Raw genomic sequence first — 21,383 nt, 5'->3', positions numbered from 1 at the left:
CTGAAAACAGTTTAGCTCGTTACAGAAGCTACAAAACTTTGAGCAGATTGAATTTCTGGAGCATCACATTTGTGGAGTCAATTAAACGCTCAAAATGGCCAGAAAAAGAGAACTTTCATCTGAAACTCGACAGTCTATTCTTGTTCTTAGAAATGAAGGCTATTCCACAAAATTGTTTGGGTGACCCCAAACTTTTGAACGGTAGTGTATATATATATATATATATATATATATATATATATGTATGATATAGATATATATCTATATACAGATATATACTGTACATTATATTGTATTTAAAGTGTGGAGTTTTTCATTAAAATAGGGACTTTTGTTGGAGCTAAAACCATTTACATTGATTTTTTTATGGGGAACTCTACTTCTCTTACAACTTTTCCATGTAGGAACCATGTTCAATATTTACTATAAAGAAAGAAAGGTAAGTAAAATTTGCAGTCGATGAGTTGGAAATCTGGAGTTTTTTTGAGATAATTTACTTCTTGTGGTCTTTCACAGTACGGTATATTTAGATGTATTATCCATTCGCACTGTGATTACATTAGATTGGATACTTCACTTACGTTTTGATTGTTTTATTTCAAATTAACTATGCATGACGGCAAAATTATAAACTAAACTCTTTCTCTCTTTGTCATTGTCCAAATGGATTTAACTATAAACGTATTAAGTCAGTAATAACACGCACATTTTACATGATATGACCATTGGAATGCATATTTTACTTGCATGCAACATGTGTCATTTTGAAAGTAAATAAATAATGACAACATAAAATAAGTATTAGTATTTGTTAATAATAAGTATTAATATTTTTAGATAATAAAATAGGTTTTATTTTTTAATTGACACTAAATTAAGATAATTAAGAAGTAATGTATGAAAACATAATCAAGAAATAATTACATATAATTTGAAAACAACAATTTTACCTAAAATGAACTGCTATATTCTTCTTGTTATCCTCCTAATGAGCAACTTCCATAAATATTGAATACAGCACAAGTTACAGTTAAAAAAGGCCTCACCAGGTATAAACATTGCCGCATGTCACAGGTGCACTTAATGTACAGTATATGCGTGAGTGCATGTGTGTGGTTTAACTCACTGGGATAGTCTTTGGGATGGACTTTCTCTGACCAGTTGCCATAGAAGGTGAGTCTGTACTTGGCTGTCCCACAAGCACAGCATACCAAGGCAGGGTCGGGTGTTGCCTCACCAAACACACGCTCTGCACAAAGAGAGAGAAAACAATTATATTTATTAATATATTTGATTGATTGATTGAGAAGTTTATTGACATCTTAAAAAATGTAATACATGTAATGCTTTAAAAAGGCAAACAGATGGCACAAAAAGCCAAAAAGCTTGTTTCCATGTCCATTAAATATTCATCACATTTAATACATTCAATAATAAAATATATATAACTGCAACATGTAAGAAAAATGATCTTTGATAGGTTAAAAACAGCCAAGCTTGACACATAGTGCAGGAGGAAGGTCAGTAAGCACTAACTACAGTCATGGTGCAACACAGAAAGAATAATAGCATGTAACAAGCAAGTAAATACACATTTATACACACAGTATGACTACTACTACGACATGTTGATGAAAACAACAACACACCCAACATGTAATTACAAACAGCTATTTACAGCAAACCGCCACGCATGCTAGGAAGACATTCTAACAAGCTGTGCAATCCCATTGAGCGGTGCTACATAGTTTATGCATATAAAAAATAAATAATGAAAATATGAACACTAACTGCAAGTAAACCTGTTTTTAAAAGGGCTGTTTGTAACCTTAATGTGGATGCCTAAGGGTTGGAATTGGGGGTTAAATCACCAAAAATGATTCCAGAGCGTGGCCACCGCTGCTGCTCACTGCTCCCCTCACCTCCCAGGGGGTGATGGTGATGGATCAAATGCAGAGGATAATCTCACCACACCTATTGTGTGTGTGACAATCATTGGTACTTTTTTTAAGGGGGGCTACTTTGTGTTTTGAGCATTATTGACCTCTTGCGGCTACTAGTACACAATGATGTAAGCTACGCCTGTACAGTACGTAACACGCACGCAATAGCCAAAGATCACAATTACGCTAGCTAACATTATGTATCGGAACAGCAACATGACTGCAAGTTGTTAGTTGCTTGTCTAGGGCAGGAGTCGGAAACCCAACATGTTGAAAGAGCCATATTGGACCAAAAATACAAAAAACAAATCTTTCTGGAGCCGCAAAAAGTTAAAAGCCTTATGTAAGTGTTATAATGAAGGCAACACATTAAATAAGTGTCTCAGAGGGTTAGATAACTCTTGGAAATGACTGGCTTAAAACTGCAAAAGGTATAGATGTGTGTGTTCAAGTTAAAGGAAAGGACAGGCTGTCTTCTAATGGATTTATTACAATCTTTGAAAGCTAGGTAACGTTTGCTGTGGTCTGGAACAACATGGCCCACAATCAGAAATGGAGCCAATATTACATGCAGATAATGTGTCATGAGACATGAAAATATAAATTAAATACACAGAGGACATAAGTAAAGGGAATTAAATGAACTCAAATATACCTACAAACGAGGCATAATGATGGGTAATAATATGTACACACAGCAAGCCTAAATAGCATGTTAGCATGGATTATTAACACTCCAATAAGTTAATAACATCAACTAAGCTCACCTTTGTGCATTAACGCACAGCATAAAACGTTTGGTGGACAAAATGAGACAAAGAAGGAGTGGCATAAAACACGTCTTTCTGTGGCAGCGGCGGAGAAAGTTGTACACGGTGAGTTCAAGGACTGCCAAAATTAGTAGGACAAAACGGCGCTGGCCGAATACTGTCATCAGTGAAGCATAAACACAAACATAATAAATAGTGGGCTTTCTAACAATCAGGAAGGTGTGTGTTATGTTCGTCCTCCTACAAAAACATTATTAAAACAACAAATATATTTTTCCATTTTTGAAAAAGCTCCAGAGTGCCACTAGGACTAGGGCAATGCTAAAGAGCAGCAGGTTGCTGACCCCCGGTCTAGGGACTCCTTTTGTGTGTGGGCACATGCTGCCAGCCTGTATGTGTGTTCAACATAATTAGTATGTCACGGCCAGGACGCATTCCAATGCGCCTTCATCTGTGCGTCCTGATGAGCGCATCGCGGGCCACGCCCACATGCGCTCTCTCTCCGCTGACAGCGCGCTCGGACATGCCCCCGCTCATGCTGAGCGCAGAACGCCCACGCAGCGACAAGCCTGCACGCAATCTCCTATCTGCACACCTGGGACTAACGAGGGCGAGCTGGATAAAGGACCAGTGGACCCATGGATCCACGCGGGAACTTAGTTTCTCTTTGGTGAACCGTAAGCGACAAGCTTTATGCTCTCTTTTGCTCTCTCCCCGTCATTCTTCCCCGTGCTTGATTTGTCTTCTGTCATCTTCCTTGTGCCCGCAGTGTTTTCCTTCTGTTGCCTTGGTTTCGAGCTGTGCGTCTCGCTCCCTTGGACTTCCCCCCCCCCTGGATCTCGACGGCCTTCCCGTTCCTAGACTCCTTGCTCGCCCCTGGACTCTGACGCCTCTCTCTCGCCCCGGATCACCTGCTTGCCCCATGGACTGCCTCGTTCGCTCCCGTCAACACTTGGTAACACACACTTCAGCTAACTACACACATAGTCACACACATACACTCTTGGATTTTGTCACACACCATTCTATAGTTTATTAGTATTGTTAATTATTATTATATATATATATATATATATATATATATATATATATATATATATATATATATATATACACTACCGTTCAAAAGTTTGGGGTCACATTGAAATGTCCTTATTTTTGAAGGAAAAGCAATGCACTTTTCAATGAAGATAACTTTAAACTAGTCTTAACTTTAAAGAAATACACTCTATACATTGCTAATGTGGTAAATGACTATTCTAGCTGCAAATGTCTGGTTTTTGGTGCAATATCTACATAGGTGTATAGAGGCCCATTTCCAGCAACTATCACTCCAGTGTTCTAATGGTACAATGTGTTTGCTCATTGGCTCAGAAGGCTAATTGATGATTAGAAAACCCTTGTGCAATCATGTTCACACATCTGAAAACAGTTTAGCTCGTTACAGAAGCTACAAAACTGACCTTCCTTTGAGCAGATTGAGTTTCTGGAGCATCACATTTGTGGGGTCAATTAAACGCTCAAAATGGCCAGAAAAAGAGAACTTTCATCTGAAACTCGACAGTCTATTCTTGTTCTTAGAAATGAAGGCTATTCCACAAAATTGTTTGGGTGACCCCAAACTTTTGAATGGTAGTGTATATATATATATATATATATATATATATATATATATATATATATATATATATATATATATATATATATATATATATATATATATATATATGTTGACTGTATATATAATAAATATTTTTAAATACACCCCCTGGTGTCAGTTGCCGTCACCTTACCCTGCAAACCATAACATAGTAACTGTGAAAAACACTGAAGTGAATTATATTTATATAGTGCTTTTTCTCTAGAGACTCAAAGCGCTTTACATAGTGAAACCCATTATCTCCATCTTAAAGCTACATTCAAACCAGTGTGGGTGGCACTAGGAGCAGGTGGGTAAAACGTTTTGCCCAAGGACACAACAACAGTGACTACGATGGCAGAAGTGAACCTGGAACCCTCAAGTTGCTGGCCCGGACACGCCACCAACTGAGCGTCACCCCGAAAATAGACATTTAAAAAATATATTTGTTCTGTTAAACCACTAATGGTAACATAATCTAGCCGGTGGAGTTCTTATGTTTTTTTGTTTAAAAAAATGTAACTTTGGCAATTGAAAACAGCCAATGTCCATAATGAAAGAGTATGATTTATTAAGTTAAAATATTCATGTGAAGACGTCGGCAATCAACGTATATAGCATTATTATATACATTAGTTAGATCAGGGGTCCCCAAACTACGGCCCACGGGCCGGATCCAACCCGCCAGCGTCCCAAATCCGGCGCGCGGGAAGTCCCAAGATAAAAACAATTTAAAAAATGTTTTTATTTTATTTTTTATTTTTTTTAACTGTCCTTTCTAATCTCGGTGTCTCCTAGCCGCTCAGGCAAATCATATTGTCTAAAAATGCATTTTCCCATCGATAACGTGACATCATCTCTCTCTCTATATATATATATAGAGAGAGAGAGATATATATATAGAGAGAGATATATAGCTCTTTTTTATTACCAAATATGTGTTATATGTGTTTTATGTTGCACGATTGCACCAAGAAAAATTCCTAGTTTGTGAACCTGTTCTCAAACAATGGCAATAAAACTATTCTGATTCTGATATATATATATATATATATATATATATATATATATATATATATATATATATATATATATATATATATATATATATATATATACAGCCCGGCCCCCGGCCACATTTTTTTAACTCAATGCGGCCCCCCGAGGCAAAAAGTTTGGGGACCTTGAGTTAGATAAATGCATAGCACAGGTAAGTCATTTGTAACTTTACAAATGTTTAAGTAAAGATTGAACAATTTTGGTCCCAGTATTGATCCCTAGGGTGCGCAGCAAGATACATATAGCGCTGTGTTTGTCTAGCTTTCCGTATTGCTTAAATAGCTTCTTACCCAGTTCAAAACCAACCCTCTGATGCCATACCTTTCTAATTAGTATATTATGACAATAAGATTAATTGTGTCAAATGATTTTGCTATATCCATAAACACTGCAGCTGCACACTGGTTACAATCTATTGCATTAATCATTTCTTCTGTTATTTAGATTATTGCTATCGATCTTGAGATGTTAGGATCAGTTCGGACATGGTTTAAGCACCGGAACCGTTTCAAAAGTACTGATTTGGTATTAGAATCAGTTAAAATGTAAACAATACCCATCCCTACAATACAGTACAGTTACACCGGTCCACTCACCTGCAGGCACGCAAGAATAGATATCAAAGTGAGAGAGTGTGTACCTGAGTCAGTGCCTTGCACATGGGCAACTTAGCAGCCAACAACTAGTTGCAATATTTGTCTGCAATGGCATTCGAACGATGCCCCTTTAGTTTGAACCCAATCTACAGTACATAATTAACATAAGGAATTACAGTATTTACATATTCCTGACAAAAATTCCACAAAACAACCGTTGTGCTAGCTTTGACACAAATGCATGTACAAGTGCATCCTTTGTATAAAATATTATGTAAAATACTTTTAGCCTTGAGGAAGTGTCATACATATTCATGACTGTCCTTGACCGGTGTTTTACATAGATAGGATGAGGCTTATTGTAATTTATGAATCACCAAATTACACTGAAAAAAAAATCATCTCCTGACACCCAAGTTCCTGCATGATGAGTAAGAACTTGCATGATATGTCAAACTTTTAAAGCACAAAACTTTTCAGCGAATTCAAATGGGGGAAGTAACTTGCCTGCATAATAGCCCATAAAATTACATATTGAATGGGAAAATAACTTCAAGTTGTTCTGAGATTGTCTCAAAATACTATGAACCATATATTCTCTGGCTCCAGTTTCCACAGTTCAAATCAGCCTCTTCATCAGAGATAAGACAGCCCAATCATCTCTCTCTTACAAGACTGTTCACTGAGCAGGCAGGATTGTTGCAAGTCTGACATGGATTTTATCCTCAAGCTCTGTGGTAAAATGCAAAAGCATATTTCCAAACAGACTCCCAGGAGATCCTGTTGTCCTCACAGCTTCCCCTCTGATTCTGTTTGCTTCATTTTTAGATATGGCATTAAATACAGGAAGCTGCTGTGATTCAGATGGGAAAGATGAGATACGGAGTAAAGCCCACACCCATGTTGACTGATCAATGATAATAAGGGTCTGATTTACTAAGATATAAAACACAATCTATGAAATAGCATGCACTATTTGTGGGCGCGTTGTGATTTACTAACAATGCATGAGCAATTGTAAAGTGGTGCAGACCGCTTTATTTAAATCCGAATGTGGCGTGTACTTTACGGGGCATCACCACCGAGACACTCTCATTTACTGCCCATTCAAGTTATCATGCTCCTTTCTACCTGCGGCGTTTTGCTGTTTTCAAACATGCAGGAGACATGTGCTACTTTTAATGGGCTTTTAGAAGCAATCCTACATTGCATACAATGATACCACTTTTTTTGGTCATTAGTGAGAGGCTGCACTTACTCTTCAAGATGCAAAAAATACATACCTAAAGAAGTTTTGTAATACAAAACATATTTTAATAATATACATTCTATTTGAGAAAAACAACATTAAAAAATGCATCAATTGGATTTGTTTTAATCAGCCCTTTAAGTTCTTTAGCAGCTATAAAATTATAGAATGATGTTGCTGAATAGACAATATGTGTAATATTTTTTATTTCTGACTATAATGTAGGCTGGAAGATTCTGAGCACTGATCCTGCAGCCGTGTGTGGAACTGTCAGTATGCACGTCCTTTAGACACGTGTTAAATTAAACGCAAAATAGTGCCCGCAAAACAGTGACAAGTCTGATAAATTACATGGCGCGTGCTAAATAAGTATAATTGCATCTTCTCCTCCCAGTATTGCGGGTGTTCTGATGATCAGCATTTATTTTGCATATTAATGAAAACAGACACGCAAAATTGATGGCACACCTTAGTCTGCTCACTAAACAGACGCAATCCACTTTGCACAAGTTCAGTGGAACAGCTTTGCATGTGCTATCAAAAGGACTGTGAATCGTTGGGCCATGATTCGATTCGATTCTTGGGGTAACGGTTCGATTCTCGATTCAAAACAATTCTTGATTCAAAATCAATATTTTTTAATAACATCGGGTGCCAGTTCTATGATTAACTATTTTCCTCCATAAAATAGATAAACAGCTGTGCTAAATGTATTTATTACTTAAAAGAAAACTGGCTTTGTTTAATAAAATCTTACCCAAAACATTTAATAATAATATGATTTGCCTGAGTGGCTGCCAGAGGTGGGTAGTAACACGCTACATTTACTCCGTTACATCTACTTGAGTAACTTTTGGGATACATTGTACTTCTAAGAGTAGTTTTAATGCAACATACTTTTACTTTTAGTTGAGTATATTTATAGAGAAGAAACGCTAATTTTACTCCGCTACTTTTATCTACATTCAGCTGGCTACTCGCTACTAATTTTTATCGATCTATTAATGCAGGCTTTGTTTGTTTTGGTCTGTCAGACAGACCTTCAAAGTGCCTGCGTTTCACCAAATACAGTCACTGGTGACGTTTCACTCCGTTTCACCAATCAGATGCAGTCACTAGTGACGTTTCACCAATCAAACAGAGCCAGGCGGTCACATGACCGTCACACATGGACCCTGACTTAAACAAGTTGAAAAACTTATTGGGGTGTTACCATTTAGTGGTCAATTGTACGGAATATGTACTGTACTGTGCAATCTACTAATAAAAGTTTCAATCAATCAATCAAAAGTGTGAAGGAAAAAAGACACTTTTTTATTTCAACCGTACATCCCGTCAAAAACCTAAAGACTGACCGCACAGTTCCTGTCTTCACAATAAAAGTGCCGCTCTATCGCGCCTGCGCTAACAAAATCAGAGTCTCCGAAAGCCAGCGCAAACTAGCTAGCAAGCTACGGAGCTTGCCGCCAATGTATTTCTTGTAAAGTGTATAAAAACGAATATGGAAGCTGGACAAATAAGATGCCAAAAACCAACCACTTTAATGTGGTATTAGACAGTAAGGAGGAACTTTTTTTCTCCTCCATTTGAAAACGTGGATGTTATCAGCACTACTGTCTGTTTCCAATCAATGCAAGTCATCAGAATCAGGTAATTCACCAACTTATATTCTTGTCTTCATGAAAGAAAGGAATATTAATGTTAAACATGCATGTATATTCATTAAAACACCTTTAACATGTGAACAAAAACGTCAAAATAAATACATATAAATGATATACTGTATATATAAATGTGTATATATATATATATATATATATATATATATATATATATATATATATATATATATATATATATATATATATGATATGTGTGTATGGATATGTATACATGAGGTAGATCATCTCGACTTGGTCATTTAAAAAGTAGCTCGCCTGCTGAAAAAGTATGGGCACCCCTGAACTCAACGTCAAATTTGAGGAAGCACATTGCACATGGCGGTAAGTAACGTTAGTAGATATTTTGGCTGTCCCCGAAGGCTGACGTTAGCTTCCCTGCTATGAATCACTGTCAAATGTACATCGTGTGGGGACATTTATTAACGCACTGCAGCCTCGTAGACACACACACACACACACACACACACACACACACACACACACACACACACACACACACACATGCACACAAACACCAATCAGAAGTGCACAGTGTGTTCTCAGGTGCAGCCCACACCTATCAGTTTATGGTTTGCGTAAAGGCTAACTTGTTATTTTCCTTTGTAATCTCTGCCTACTGAGCCTATGGTGCTGTTAAGTTATTGTGACTCAATTTGCCTTAATTTGTTTATGTTAATGTATTATTATTTAATATATATTATTGTTTTTTTTGCTTAAGAGATATTCCGGGCTCTGAATTACTAATTGCTATTTTTATGTTTTTGTGCATTATTTGTTAAACGAACAGGTTACTCATCAGTTACTCAGTACTTGAGTAGTTTTTTTACAACATACTTTTTACTTTTACTCAAGTAAATATTTGGGTGACTACTCCTTACTTTTACTTGAGTAATAAATCTCTAAAGTAACAGTACTCTTACTTGAGTACCATTTCTGGCTACTCTACCCACCTCTGGTGGCTGCACAGGACATATTTCAAAAATAAAAATGTTTTTATTTTTTTTATATTTTTTTAATCGTTTAAGAATTAATGAAAAAAAAAAAAAGAATCGCTATACATTTGAAAATCTATTTATTTTTTTTGTTATCAGGTTTACAAGTGTTTTACTACACGCAAATCTTAAGTAAATCAGGCCCTAAAATGAGCAGTGAGTAAGGAACATGATAAGCAGCTGCCATTACCTTTCTCACAAAGCCGGATGGTAAGGGAGCCCTCCTCCTGGAAATAGATAATTTTCTTCTGGACGATGCTCGCCCTGTAGACAGAAAGAACTGCACATAGAAAGTGTAGAACATATTATATTTTGAGAAAGAAGCTATTAGTGAGACCAAATATTTGGTTTCCCAATGCCGTCGTTTTGTTCTCCCCTCGAAATCCAATTCGTGTAATCTTCTGTGGACAGGAAAGGTAATGGGTTCCTTGAGGGTTCGCTGACTATTCATTAAATGGCAATACATAATCACATTGAAGCAATACAAATTTAACAGAGCAATCATGGGGGAGAGGAAAGCCAGGTCTTTCCCAAGGCTTGAAACTGCGTTTTTTTTATTTTGTTTGTTTGACTCATTCTAAAAATACACTGCATATTCAAAATGGTAATGGTATGGATTTTATGAAAATCGTTCAGTAAAGCAGTGTTTACACAGTCTTTGACAACCTATATATGAGAAATCTGGTATTAGCAAAAACTAGAAAGGCACTTAGGTGAACTTCCATATATTATATTTATACAACTCGTTGCAAAAATGTAATGATAATCAGCTTCACAAAGTGATAGGATCGTTGTGAAATGTTAGAAGTGTGTATGGTGGCTTGTGGCGTGACCCCAGAATGCAGAGAAATGCAAGTAAAGATAAATTAAATGGTGCATAAACAAGTAGCATTAGTGTGGACAAGGCAATGGACCACAGGTGAGTCAAAACGTGGTAATAATACAACAAACATATACAAACGAAAAACTTACTAGAACTAGCAGAACAAAGCACAAAACAACCACAAAGACAAACAATGAACCGTTCATTGTAATAAACCCTCCTAATTGCCAACCAGGAACAGATGAGGAGACCAGCGTTAAGAACAGCAGATATGCCAAAACAGGAAGCGGAGGACAAAAACAAGAGCGCTGGGAAGGAAATCGAACCAAAATGCAGAAAGTCCACCTATTATGAGGGTTCATGACACATTTAGAGATGTGATTTTGTTCTATAGCTATTTACAGCTGCAGTCAGAAGTTTACAATACAAACATCATGGGAGTAAATATACATTTTGGTTCTTAATGCTTTATTTTGGATTATACAACATCTTGTGTGTGTGTGTGTGTGTGTGTGTGTGTGTGTGTGTGTGTGTGTGTGTGTGTGTGTGTGTGTGTGTGTGTGTGTGTGTGTGTGTGTGTGTGTGTGTGCTGGGGACAGTTGGTTTTCACAGCCGTTAGAATAATCTGTTCTTTGTTCTGGTGTTTTTATTGTTCTGTACCATTTTCCAGGAGGATGCGGTAAAAATTGTGTGTGGCATCCACAGTAAAACATATTCTGGCTATGCCTTCTTCTCAGCCATGTTTTTGCGAATTTATACTTCACCTATCAAGGAGGAAACAAAATATACAATGTGTGCTTCGAGTACGGATGAGTACTGAATTTGGTGCTACTGGGTATAGAGTCACGTTAAATCAAAAGGTGCTTGTGACGTCACGTCCGGTTGCAGACTAAACACCGGCTCATACACTTGATGAGTAAATAATCATTCAAGCAGCACTCAGATCAGACTCAGTCAAACTGTCTTTAGTTAATGTTAAACTTTCCAATGCCAATGCAAGTATGCCTGATAGAGAACGCCCAGACATAAAGTAAGGCTCCCCTTTTCTAAAATACGCTAGCTTGATGTTAATTTACATTCGCTTTGCAATATACATGCTACTGATTAGCATTAGTGATAATACATGGTGATTTCCACTACTCCAAATTTGGTGTTGAAAACTACAACTAAGATGAGCGTTACAATCGAACAGCAAGTATGTAATAAGTACAATATTTACAGTATAAACACATTGTAGTGTGCAACATACTGTAAGACTAGACAGACATTCAGCTTAAAGGCAAAGACTACATCCTGGCTGTGTAATACCGGTACATTGTTGCCTATGTACTACTGCCATTTAACGTCTCGGAATTGCAATTACATGCAAAGTCTACAATATGATAACAACATAACAATATAACAAGCTATAACAACTGGACAGCACCATTATCATAATCAGCTCATTTTCAAATGTTACATTAAAAAGTGGGATTTTAGTATTAAATAATTACCATTTCTTAACACACACATACTGTAAGTACTTAAATTTGGTACAATTGAGTATCGTTCTCTATTCCCAAGTACTGGGAATTGGTACTGTACCGATGAAAGATACCCAGGTCTAGCCTTGAATGAGTCAGCTACATCTCCAGATACACTAATGAGAGATAACGTTGCTTATTAGTTAGATTTTTTGACCTTATTATGTTTCCTTAGCGTGAAGTAAAATCTTCTGGCGGTAGCTCATAAAAGTAAAGTGAATTTAAATTAGACATTGGAGGAGAAATCAACATTGCATGTTTAGTCCAAGCCGCTCATATGCCACAACCATTTTGAAGGATAAAGATAGTATATTCAAACATACCAAACTATGAAATGAACAGTGACAACTAAGCAATCATTATTGTGACTTCATCTTCCCAATAAGCCCGTTCCTCCCTCCAGTCCAGTGTGCAAGACAACCAGAGTATAAAGCAGGGGTAGGGAACCTATGGCTCTCGAGCCAGATGTGGCTCTTTTGATGACTGCATTTGGCTCTCAGATAAATCTTAGCTGACATTGCTTAACACGATAAGAAATTAATATAATAATCAGTGTTAAAAATAACATTCAAAATATAAAACATTCTCATGCATTATAATCCATCCAATCGTTTTCGACTGAACTTGTTCAAGAAGTCGCATTAATGGTAAAAAGTATTTTATTTAGGGGCGGTATAGCTCAGTTGGCAGAGTGGCCGTGCCAGCAACTTGAGGGTTCCAGGTGCGATCCCCGCTTCAGCCATCCTAGTCACTGCCGTTGTGTCATTGGGCAAGACCCTTTACCCACCTTCTCCCAGTGCCACCCACACTGGTTTAAATGTAACTTAGATATTGGGTTTCACTATGTAAAAGTGCTTTAAGTCACTAGAGAAAAGCGCTATATGAATATAATTCACTTCACTTCATATTCTATTTATTATTGGTTAGCTTCAGAATAAAAATCGTATTAAAAAGAATAAGAGACGTATTATACTCTAAAAATGTTGGTCTTACTTAAAAATGCACACATTTTGTTGTATTCAGTGTTAAAAAATATTATATGGCTCTCACAGAAATACATTTTAAAATATTGGCTCTCTCAGCCAAAAAGGTTCCCGACCCCTGGTATAAATAGTCCATGTAATTTTAGTATTTTACCTTTGTTTGTGCTGTATTAACATGTCCTCCATGTGTTTTCTTTACATTGAGAGTGACATAGGTGTTAATTTAATCACTAAAAGTTCCGACTTACACTTAAACAGGAATGGTTCAGGAACGGAACTCAATCTTAACGCAAGGACAAACTGTATTTTGTTTGGTCAGCATGGTAGAAACAATATTTCAGGTTGCCAACACTTGACCAAGTAGAGACACATAAAACTGGGATATGAAAGTGAGCAAAAACACATTTACCGGACACAAGGGGGGAACCGGAGACATTACATCGACGTTATTAGTTATATTGCTTGTATAAATCTAACAGAGCAAATGGTGCAAAGCACTGACTATGTAGGCATGAAATTGAAAAAGAAGTCAGATACATTATACAAACCATTTATACACTGTAATTGATAATTCCACAAAAGATTTGGTGATGGTAATGGTCAAAGAGTGTGTAATCATTTATTGTAGCAATTAACTATAGTCCAACAGATGTCTTTGAGCTGTCTGACTCAGTTACAAACACTGTCTGTGTTTCCTTCTTGTCCCCTGTGTAAATATTCATCTTCGGGAGTTACAGCTTGGTCCTCGGATAAATGTAATAGGTCTTCATTGGAAGACAGTAAATGGATAACTTTTAAGATTGCGTTTGGACGAGGATCACAGATGTAGAATTTACTCGTTCTGTGAAATGTTTGTGTTTTCAAGTTTCAAAGCATGTTGAAGCTGTCATCTAAACAACTCACTGCAAGCCACACAAAGCTCGTTCAAGCATCCGAGACGTCTTCAAGCTGTGGCTAACTTCTTTACTGGGCTGAATCATTTTGTTCTTTCTAGTTATTCTACTGCCTCAAACTGTTCAAGCTTTGATTAATCATATATTTAAAGACATGTCTGTTGTAACAAAACAAAATATATTTACTATTTTCATGTCTTATGACTTGCACTACAAGGTTAAACCTCAACACTAAGTCTCACACATTGGAGGAGGAAATAAGAGCTGTGATTTACCAAACTCAACATATACCTCCTTTAAAGAAGTCCTCACTATAAAAATAAAAAAGTAAGTAGACTTCAATATGGGAAAATAAACCAAATGAGGGTTTTATGTTGCTTATTTTGTTCCTACAGGGATACATGCTGTATAAGACACAATCAATTATCTAAAGGGAAAACTGTTACAGTATAAATAACTGAACTGTGACAGTGAAGTGGCACATTGGAGAAAAATGAATAAATGGTTGCCCCACTTAAATATTCATAACTTAAAAAAAGCTTAAAAACATTCTACAGATTATTAACGACAAATCCTTGTGTTATTGTTACATTTGCCATGATGTTATGTAATCGTTGCCGTTGGGTTAGTTTGTAACCTGTGGTTGGTTTATTAGGATATTAGGAGGTTCATAAAACTTTCAAGAAATTTCCGAAATGGGATAAGGAACGGCTGATTTACGTGTGTGTATGCTAGCGGCCCCGCCTCAACTCATACAGACAAAGACGGTGGATGACTGACAAGAGACTAATTCACTCCTTTTCTTTCATTTCCCCAATTAGAGTATCAGTTATCTTTTATATATTTTTGTTATTAGTTTATTATTTGAAAGTAGGGCCTGGCGAATGCCTGCGCTGTCCGAGTGTGTTTTTAGTGCTGTCATTTAATAAAAGACACGGCACTATTTTAACATTTAATAAATCTAGTCGCTTTAAAGGGGAACTGCACTTTTTGGGGAATTTTTCCTATCGTTCACAATCATTATGAGACAAGAACAGACACATGTCTTTCAAAACCCTCCATCATCGTTTTATACACACACTGCAAGTACTTTATATATATATATATATATATATATATATATATATATATATATATATATATATATATATATATATATATATATATATATATATATATATATATATATATATATATATATATATATATATATAATGTAGGAACATTTCATAACAATATGTAATATGTTCAATATTTACCCTATTTTGATCATTTTTATCATTTCCGGGACTGATTTCTTCCGTGCATTGATTTCTGTTTCCATAGCAGCGCATGTCTGACCTCTGGCAACAAATGTGAGTTTCTACTTCCTGAATCAAACACGAGTGTGTTTTCTAATCATGGCAGACTTGGTAACAGACAAGGAAGACAACTTTTTTTTCGACAAATGAGGATTCACAACCTATTACTTTTGAAGCTATATATACTGCTGCTTAAAGAAGCGAGCGCAAAGGAAGAGTGAGACGCTGGAGCAGATGGAACCCGGGAGAAAGGGATGAAAGCGATTTTGACGATATGAATATGGAACTTGGAGCCAAGCTATTTTGACATAAATGGATTGCTTTCCAAAAATCAACAGGAAAAGTCCCTGGCAAGCTGGACCAGACAAATAACTGTCCATCGATTGAGTCACTTTATTATCAATCATGATACACACAGCACGTCATGTGTGTTAGTACAACTACAGTACGTGCACTGTCTGGCTAGCTGTGTATAAACAAAACATGAAATGTGGGCAAATACTTTACAGATACTGTAATATGATTGTTTATTTATTTCAGTCAGTACAGATTGGTGTACCATCGCAGTGTTGTGCATTACAAACTGAAACACATTTCTTGTTGACGTGGAAGCTAGCTTATATCTAGCTGTAGCTAGCTTTTACGGCTAACTCCGTAGCATGGCGATGTGTTACTACGCTGGAAAAATATTTCTTCTGTGTTTGCTTTTACAAAAAAAATGTTGCTACAGCTTGTTTATTACACGGGTTACGGAACGTAAATTAGGTATTGAAGTATGTGGGGTTATTTTTTGCATTATTAAAGTGATTTCGAAGTAGAATTGATTGCTCCCATTAGCTGCATTGCTAGCCACCTAGAATGAGCCGATTTTTATATGTTAGAAAGCTAAAAAAAACAAAAAACTTTTGTCTTCTTCACAATCTAAGCATTGGGACCGACTAAAAAAAGTGCATTTCCCCTTTAACAGACACACCTATCACAGATATATTATTAATGGCAGTAATAATCAACTCACTCTCTGGTGGTTTTGCTGTTAGAGTGCACAATCCTGATGTAGACAAATCAGAAAAAAATGTAGCTGATATCCAGCAATTGTTTCCTTTATTTTTATTTCATTTTTTTCCTTTTCTTTAATAAGTAATAAGTAAATACATATCAGTTATTCTCAATAATCCAAAATATGCATCTAAACCTTCAAGCCATGTCTCCTTTACTCAAGCCAATTGTCCCCCATTTCTGAAATCCAAATTTCATCACAGCCCGTTAGTCATTACTCCTGCTAAGCGGCACTCATGTGAGAATACTCTTGTGCAAGCGTCCACGCCACATTTTTTCCTGACCGCCTTAATGACGTTCAACATGAACATGATGTTAAAGGTGTTTAAAAAATACGTTAAGTGCATGCATACATTGCATACAATTATTTTCATGTTTGAGTCTCACGATTAATATAGATTAAAACTGAAATTTAATGATAAAAAATTAATTAAAATTAATCCACAGCAATCTGATTCAACGTTAAATTAAATTAAAATGTATAATTTTAATAATTTTACAGCACTAAATGTGATACGTTTGTCGATCTTGACTAAACTACAGCCCGCGATAAGTCTGCGATTTCAAAAGATGCAGAGGACCTGCGACAAGGTGCATGTAAGATGATTCTTTACTTCAATACACAAGGAAACAAAACACAACTTGGGTGCTTAGCGTGGCATTAATATTAGCATAGTGAAATAAAACCAACAAAACAAAGTCGCAAGTAGCTAACAATGATACCGGCGAGGAAAACGGGGTTAAGGTTAGGGGTTAGGGGTTAGGGTGCAAACAATCAGGGCTCCTAGTAACCAAACGTAACCACCGAGCCCTGGAAACGGAAACTAAATCACAAGCATAGAACTGAACACTAACCTAGGGAATTAATACAAAAAAACAAGACAGTAGTGACAGGCTATGACATATAAGTACACTAACTTCAGAACTGTATGCATATACAGTATATATTGTATATACATTTTGTGTGTAGCTGTATGTATAAACATATATATATATATATATATATATATATATATATATATATATATATATATATATATATATATATATATACATACAGCTACACACAAAATGGATGGATGGTATTAGTATACTATACATATATACACATATATATATATATATGTATATATATATATATATATATATATATATATATATATATATATATATATATATATATATATATAGAAAATGGATGGATGGATGGTATTAGTATATTATACATCTATACATATATTTTATATATATATATATATATATATATATATATATATATATATATATATATATATATATATATATATATATATATATATATATAAATATAATATATGTATAGATGTATCCATTTTCTACCGCTTGTCCCTTATGGGGTCGCAGGGGTGCTGTAGCCTATCCCAGTTGCACATGGGCGGAAGGCGGGGTACACCCTGGACAAGTTGCCACCTCATCACGTGGCAATATACTAATATATTATGTACATATGTACACTTATATACATGTATAGAAAATGTGTGTATATATTTGGTTACTTTACATGCAGACAGCTTTTGGCCCCTGGCCAAATTTTTTTGGAGCCCTGGACTTAAAATATGTGAACACCCCTGATCGAGACAAACCAAAAATATATCTGATATAGATTTGTGTAACAATATTTGGAAAAACATGATACAAGTTGTTTCAATCTGAATACTGAAGAAAAAAACCAACATACATTTAACTATAATGTATTTCATGAATGACTGTCACATATGCTCAGGCTGCTTGAGTTATGGTAAGCTACATTTTCAGAACAGAGAGGAAGGCGAGGACTTTACCAATGCAGACATATTTTCTACAACAAAGTTTTTCCAAATAAGCCTTATTTGAACTTTAATCTTGTGTAGTTGTGCGTCCAAAAGCAAATTCCTCAGTGGTTATGAGTGTTTGTACTGCAAGTGTGTTTAAGGTCACAGTATCTTGGTAGTTGTGACATGTTTATCCAAATCTGCTTATAAAGAAACTTCACAAAGTCCTAAGCATGAGAGAAACAACTAAAACCAAAAGAGAAGCAGACAACTTAAAGTTTATTCTTCAGTAAGTTAGTACATTGCAATGTACAATGTAATGTAGCTGCAAGAACTCAAATCCTGCTCGGTAGCAACACATCAAACTGCTTGACAGCTTGTTCTAAACTCCTCAATCTTAACGCAAACAGAGACAAGTCTAACCTATCAATCACTGAATAAAAATACTTCAGTCTTAACTCACAAAACTTGGGTTCCAACCGCGATTACGCATATTGTTAGGAGAGACATCAGCGCATCACAGGAGCATTTAACATACAGTACCTCAAAAGACTGATTGCGTGTTTGCTTTTTATTTGGCTATCTGTGACTTTTTTGCAAAACTTAGTCCAAAGAATGAACCAGCCTCAAAAAGCTTTTTAGGAGGAGAAGAATGTTACAAGATAAGAAAATGATGCACCGGAAGAAAGGTGAAGTTAGCAGCTTCATATTTAGACTCGAGTTATGTGTATCATCACTCGTCAGTTAAGAAGTGTTTTTTTTCATATTTAATTGTTTTCTCTCATATTTTAATTGTTTTACACTTGCATGACAATTTAGTATGTTAAAAGATCATGTACATAATTTGATTCACAGGTAACTAATTTTATGATGAAGTTAATTAATTAACTCATATCATGTTTTGCATGAGGTGAATGTTTATATTCATCTTGGAGAAAGCAAACCACCAGGTTTAAGTAAACAGTAGCATTTCAGTTTGGGAACATAATAACATAGGGCCCTTTAGTACTGACATTTGTGTGTGTATTGGATTAGTTCTCGCGGAACAAATGGCAATACAATTGGACATTGGAATGCAAAGGCGATGGCCCTATCCGTGAGAAGAGACTACATGTTTAGCTTAATGCCAGCATCTAAGATCTGTTGTCTTTCCAGACACTTACACATGAACATCTCCTTTTATGGTGAGGGTATGCTGTCCTGACTTAGTACACACCCAGAGACAGGAGGTAGGAATATAAAACTGATGGTTTGGCTTCTCCAAGTTAGGAGCGCCTTATTTTTTTGACCTGACCTCCTCCAGGAGCTGCAGTCCTGTATAATGACGCTCGCTTGTAATAAAGCAACTTTTGGTTCAGCACAGCGTCTCCAACGTCTCTTTTGATTCAGCCGCACTGCCGTGTCACCCTTCTGTCCGGACGAGGATGACAAGACCAGAAATACACATCAATGACAAGCTAGAAACTGGAGCTAACGGAGACTGTATTATAATTTCCTGTGGAATAAACTGTTTGGAATCAACCAGCGTGTCAAAACAGATTGTTTGCAACATAACCATCAATTTAAAGGCAACAACTTAAGTCACACTGGTCTAAAATAGACTGCACAATGTCATATTTCACATGCAGAAGGGTTGAGTGCACCATACTTGACTCAAGCCGTGAATTGTGCTTGTTGGGGTCCTAACAACCGTATAAACGTTTGTGTTTGTGTTTCATCAGCTAATAAATGCACTGAAGCTTCATACTTCCATTTATATAAAGTATAGAAACATATATTCAATGCCAACTAGGGAAGTAATGGAATATTTAGCAACTGGACTTGGTTTCTAAATATTTATCCTTCTTTGCCACATTCCTGATGAGTTGTTGCCATCATCATGCAGCAACTTGTTGAAACCCTAAAAAGCAGTGTTGTCAGACGTAGGAAAAGTATCCCCAATGTACAATAATTTCATCCTTTTCATGTATGATCAATATTTCGAAAAATCCTGCACTGCGCCTGATGTTGTGCACTGTTTCACATACCTCTTAAATGCCACGTGTTGGGTGCTGTTCTGCCAGCGGCAGTTATTTTCCAACAGTGCTGTTAGTTGTGCCCATTGTGCTCATTGTGCCCATTGGGTTGAGTTTTCTCTTGCCCTGATGTGGGATCTGAGCCGACGATGTCTTTGTGGCTTGTGCAGCCCTTTGAGACACTTGTGATTAAGGGCTGTATAAATAAACGTTGATTGATTGATTGAGGTTTTCTTTTTAAAATATATTTTATTTACCAAGGTGTACCAAGAACCATGATTTTAATTAATTTCATTGTCAGACGTTGATTTGAGATACAAGTGTTTTGAGTTAAAAGTTTGTGTAGGTGTGTAGGTTGACATGATATGGCCTAAAACTCATATTGCGATACATATAGCAGCCGATTGAGAATAATATACATCACAATATGTAGTTATGTAGTTACAATAGAACCATTTCAAAACAGGTTACAGATTACCAAGACTCTATGTTTGGCTTTTCCGACATTTACACTCAGTTTAGTTGCTTTGTGTTGATTTATTATTTATGTATTATTTTCTCTCAAGAGTAGGCTATCATTAAAGGCCTACTGAAATTAAATGTTCTTATTTAAACGGGGATAGCAGGTCCATTCTATGTGTCGTACTTGATCATTTCGCGATATTGCCATATTTTTGCTGAAAGGATTTAGTAGAGAACATCGACGATAAAGTTCGCAACTTTTGGTCGCTGATAAAAAAAGCCTTGCCTGTATCGGAAGTAGCGTGACGTCACAGGTTGTAGAGCGCCTCACATCTGCACATTGTTTACAATCATGGCCACAAGCAGCGAGAGCGATTCGGACCGAGAAACGACGATTACCCCATTAATTTGAGCGAGGATGAAAGATTTGTGGATGAGGAAAGTGAGAGTGAAGGATTAGAGGGCAGTGGAAGCGATTCAGATAGGGAAGATGCTGTGAGAGGCGGGTGGGACCTGATATTCAGCTGGGAATGACTAAAACAGTAAATAAACACAAGACATATATATACTCTATTAGCCACAACACAACCAGGCTTATATTTAATAT

At 36.3% G+C, this 21,383-nt stretch overlaps 1 protein-coding gene across 2 annotated transcripts in view; it reads right to left on the bottom strand.

Moving 5' to 3' along the window:
• The window catches only part of spon1b (spondin 1b), a 158,547-nt gene that overhangs the window by 81,831 nt on the left and 55,333 nt on the right, over positions 1–21,383 (bottom strand). For both annotated transcript variants that reach the window (XM_062036084.1, XM_062036085.1), the window contains exons 4-5: positions 10,121–10,194; positions 1,127–1,249 (exon numbers count right to left, since the gene is read on the bottom strand). In XM_062036084.1, the coding sequence (XP_061892068.1) occupies positions 1,127–1,249; positions 10,121–10,194 (197 nt within the window). The remainder of the gene's footprint in view (positions 1–1,126; positions 1,250–10,120; positions 10,195–21,383) is intronic.

Source organism: Entelurus aequoreus, linkage group LG24 (genome assembly GCF_033978785.1).
Source record: "Entelurus aequoreus isolate RoL-2023_Sb linkage group LG24, RoL_Eaeq_v1.1, whole genome shotgun sequence".
Lineage (NCBI taxonomy): Eukaryota > Metazoa > Chordata > Actinopteri > Syngnathiformes > Syngnathidae > Entelurus > Entelurus aequoreus.
The sequence above is the reverse complement of the archived record's forward strand: the minus strand, read 5'-3'. Positions and strand labels throughout refer to the sequence as shown.